The sequence below is a fragment of the Sciurus carolinensis genome, chromosome 1, assembly GCF_902686445.1.
Source record: "Sciurus carolinensis chromosome 1, mSciCar1.2, whole genome shotgun sequence".
Taxonomy (NCBI): Eukaryota; Metazoa; Chordata; class Mammalia; order Rodentia; family Sciuridae; genus Sciurus; species Sciurus carolinensis.
In genome coordinates this window covers 1,733,235-1,737,651 of record NC_062213.1, presented here as the reverse complement: position 1 = coordinate 1,737,651, position 4,417 = coordinate 1,733,235, and the positions used below count along the sequence as shown (strand labels likewise).

Here is a 4,417-nt window from a genome sequence, read left to right as displayed (position 1 = left end):
ACAAAAACCAATAACGCAACAAAACTTTAAACGAGTGGCGAGTCTCCTGGTCCGAAGACCCAGCAGGAGCTGTGGGAGGCGCAGGATTGTTGGAGTCCCGAGTGTGGGCCTGGGAGAAACAGGTCCCTTTACCTGGCCCCCGGCTTCCACCAGCTTAGAGCTGCCGCCCTCCGGTCCTCTCTCTGGGACAGTCCAAAAAGCGAACAAGCTTTAAAAAAAGATTCCACAAACAACGAAACACAATTTAGATTAAAATAAAACACTTTCTCTATCTGACCATGCCAGGAGGTTCAGGCCTAACCCTCCTCTTTAAATTCTTTCTTTTAGAAATACTGTGCATTACTTTTTTTTTTTTCTTTCACTTCTCTTGAAAGTTAAAATAAGATATATTTCCCCAGGAGTCATAAATACGATCTGGTGCATAGAGAAACAGCAGCGCGGGGGTCCGGGCCAGCCCCCACCCGGCTGAGCACTGGGACCCCCACCCCCCTCCCCCCGTCGAGTACAGCAGGGCAGCGGGACCGGCTTCGGCCTCCAGGGAACGCCGGCGGGGAGGGGGACAAGCGGGCAGCCGGGCAGGCAGGGAACCGGCCCCGAGCGAGCGAGCGACGCATGCGGGGACTTGCGGACCGCGAGGGAACACCGGCTGGGAAAGGAGGGGGCTTCTTCCGGGTTTTCTTTTCTAATCACCAAGCAAAATAAATAAATGCTTCGAAAACAAGACCGGTTTAAAAAGGGGGAAGAGTAAAAAAGGGCAAGGAAAGGGGCGGCAGAAACGGCGGAGGCGCGGGGCAGGAAGAGGCCGCCGGGAGGAGACCGCGGCGCGGCCCCTCCGCGGGCGGGCGGGCGAAGGTCGGAACGGAGAGCGGCGCTCGGCAAGTGTACTAGTGGACGCTGGCGAGGAACTTAGACCTGGCTCAGGCTTCCTTGGACATCGCCGTTCTCTGCGTGCAGAGGGATCGCGGCAACGCGCGGGGCCGGGTGGGCGCAGGAGGTGCGCCACGGGAGAGCCTCCACCCCGCAGGCGGGCTTCGCGGCGGGGCGCTCTGGTCCCGGCGCGGGCGGACCACCGTGTCCCCGGCTGCACTGGCCTCTCTCGCGCGCCCCCGGCCGTTGAGTTCGAGCCGCGGCCGCGGCTGCCTGCGCGAACTTGTCCCCGCGGCAGCGCGGGCCCGGGTCCAGCGCTCACAGGAAAAAGTCGGGCGGTGCACCCTTGGCCCCGCCGGGGCCGGGCTGCGGCGGCGAGGGCTCCCGCGGGAAACCGGCTCCGCCCGCGCCCCCGGGGCCGCCCCGGCCCGCCAGCTTCTCGTATTTCTCCTTGTACAGGTCCCGCTCCTTGGCCAGGCGCCCCACCTCCAGCTTCAGCTGCTCCACCTGGCTCTGGAGCTGGCACTTCTCGCTCTCCAGAATGTGCCGCTGCTGCACCCGCTTGAAGCGGCACGACTGTGCGTAGCCGCGGTTCTTTAGTGTGCGCCGCTTCTGCTTCAGCCGGATGACCTCCTCCTTGCTGAAGCCACGGAGCTGCCGGTTCAGCTCCCGTACGGACATGGACACCAGCTGGTCGTCGGAGAAGCGCTCCTCCAGGCGCACGTGGTGGCCCGCGCCGCCGCCGCCGTGGCCCGCGCCGCTATGGTGGCCTGTGCTGCTGTGGTGGTGGTGGTGGTGATGGTGGTGGGCGGCGTGGTGGTGGTGGGCAGTATGGTGCGCGCCGTGGTGGTGGCCCGCGCCCATGTCGTCCGTGCCGCCGCTGCCCGCGAAGCCCTGGCCCCGGAAGGCCTCATAGGCCGCGGCGGCCGCCGGGTGGTGTGCGCCATGGTGCCCGGCGTGGTGGCCACTGCCAATGAGTGCTTCCACCGCGTCCTCGGGCGTCAAGTTGAGCGCCTCCGGGTTGAGGTGGTGCTGGTAGCCACTCATCCAGTACAGATCCTCCAGCGCCGGCTTTCCAGAGGCGCTCCCGACGGCGCCTGGGCCCCCGCTTGGAGGCCCCGGGGCACCCCCGGCCTGTGCTGCGCCGCCGCCGCCCCCCGCACCGCCGCCGCCGCTGGTGCCGGGGCTGGGCGCACAGAAGCTGGGCGAGGAGGGCACAGAGGAGCAGGGCGTGCTGAGCGGCGTCGAGGACAGCGAGCCGGGTGGCAGGCGGTGGCAGAAGCGCTCGGCCTCAGGTGGCTCCTTCTTCACCTCGAACTTCATCAGGTCGAAGTCGTTGACGTACTCGATGGCCAGTGGGCTGCTGGGCAGCTCAGCGCCCATCGCCAGCTCCGCGGCCATCGCCCGGAGCCCCAGCCCCGCCGCCGCGCCCGGCCGCGCCCCGACGGGCGGCGGGGGCAGTAGCGGCGGGCCTCTCGCCCGCCTGGCTCCCCACGGGCTGCGGTCCCGGCTGGGGTGAGCGTGGGCGGGGCGCGGGCTCCGGGCTGGGGCGCCTAATGGCGCAAGGAAAAGTTTCGCACAGCCAACTCAGGAGTGGCGCGCTGGGAACGGTCGCGGGCCGGGCTTCTAGGGCGGCCCGGGGCCCGCTCCCGGCGGGCGGCGGGCGCACCGCCCGGCACCTGCTCCTCCTCCTTGTCCTCGTCCTCTGCTGTCCCTGCCGGGCTGGTGGCAGTGCGGCCACGCCTCGGGCCCTGCTGCCCCGCCCCGCGCCCCGCCCGCGCTGCTGGCCGGCCCCGCCTCCCTCGGCGGAGCGCTGAGCCTCCCGTACCTTTATAGAGCAGCGCGCCCAGGCCCGCCTCCCCGGGAGGGGGCGCGCGCCCCCGGGCCAATCGGAGCCCCAGCACCGCCGCTCTCATTTGCTTATCCCCATGGCAACCTGGAGCCCAGCTGTCAATCTCCTGCGGGAAACAGCTGTGGGAAGGGGTGGGGATAGGCCGCCGGCTAGAGGAGTGGGCAGGGCCCCCTGGCGGCTATCGCGAAGGACTGCGCGTTCGGCGTGGGGGGTGCGGGCGGAGGGGGTGCCAGGATGATAGGCGGCCTGCGACCTCCCGAAGCCTCGCGTCCGCAACTCTGCGACGGGAGAGTCCCGGGGAGTAGAGAGGAACACTGTTCAGGAACACCTTTGGCTCCTCGGTCCCCCTTAGGCCACCTGTCCGAGCGAGCCCCAGCAGCCCCCTCCGGCCCCGCAGGCCTGGAGCCAAGTCCCGCTCCGCTGGCGGCGTCCGAACGCGGGGATCCCCGGGCATCCTGACACTGGATGACTCCGCTCTGTCCGCTAGCTCGGCGCACCGGCTATTTTTAGACCGCGGATCGGGCGGGTTAGGAATTCAGTCAACAAAGTTGCTGGCACCCCGGGCGGCGGGACGCACCGCACGTGGGACCCGCCGGGCTCTGAGCTCGCGGCGCTGTCGGAGAAGGACGCGCGCGGCCAACGCGGGGCCGGGACTTGGGTGCGGGATGGAGGGCCAGGCGTCCGCCCTAGTTGCTGCCAGCGTCTTGCTGCGTGAGAGCGGATGCACGGACCCGGGCGGGAAGCAGGTTGCGGCCGCTGGCCGCTGCCACGGAGCCTGAGACCTGCGGGAGGCAGCCTAGCGCAAGGAGAAAGCCGCAGGTCCCGGAGCCGCAGGGCGCCAGCGAACTAGGGGACAAGGAGGGTGACGTCGGGTTTGGGAGTCCTGTGACCCTGGGGGCCCCAGTGAAGCATGATGGGAGAGTCTTTTAATCCTTTTCTGAATTCGGTGTATTTGTTTTTATGACTTTGACAATTAAAAAACTAAATTTTACTGTAATCCCAGAAAATGGGGAGACTGAGGCAGGAGGAGGGCAAATTCCAGGACTTCCTTGGCAAATTAGTGAGACCCTGTCACACACACACACACACAAAAAGGACTGGGGATGTAGCTCATCCCTATAGAGGGTAGAGCATCCTGGGTTCCTTAGCACCACAAACAAAAGAAAACACCAAAGACAAAACAAAAACTGAATTTTAAACGTGACTATCTGCAGGGAAGGGTGGTGCAGCCTGTAATTCCAGCAGGCCGAGGCAGGAGGGCGGGCATTTAGGGAGAGCCTATCTCAAAAATAGAAAGGGTTGGGGATGAAGCTCAGTGGTAGGGCACCCCAGGTTTAATTCCAAGTACTAAAAAACAGAAGTAACCACCTATGCACAGAGAAGAGACGGGAAGGGTGCACACAGGAGCCCAGGGCTGCCAGGCATGCAGCAGGTTGTCCCCAGGGCTTTGCCTTGCTCTCTCTACAAGTGTCTGTTATTTTATAAGAAAAATGCCGCGGGGGGGGGGGGTGTCTCTGTGGTACAGCACCTGCCTGTAGAGTCCCTGGGTTCCATCCCCAGATCTGCAGAAAAGAAGAGTGCCATGCATCCGGAAGTGAGCACCGGCTTCTTGATATTCCAAGGGTGCTCTTTGACCCTCCTCACCCTCCGCCCTCTCTACAGGCCTTCCTCTCTACAGAGGGCCAAGTTCCCACCACC

General features: G+C 65.3%; 1 protein-coding gene across 1 annotated transcript; it reads right to left on the bottom strand.

Annotated features, from left to right (window-relative positions):
- Positions 1–308: 308 nt before the first annotated feature.
- Positions 309–2,658, bottom strand: Mafa (MAF bZIP transcription factor A). The gene has a single exon (XM_047529801.1). It carries the CDS (start codon positions 2,266–2,268, stop codon positions 1,186–1,188), a length of 1,083 nt encoding a protein of 360 aa, XP_047385757.1. The 5' UTR covers positions 2,269–2,658; the 3' UTR covers positions 309–1,185.
- Between the last annotated feature and the right edge of the window lie 1,759 nt (positions 2,659–4,417).

Bases quoted from the DNA above. Each gene is read 5' to 3' on its own strand.
- Mafa (XM_047529801.1), bottom strand. From the start codon at position 2,268: ATGGCCGCGGAGCTGGCGATGGGCGCTGAGCTGCCCAGCAGCCCACTG.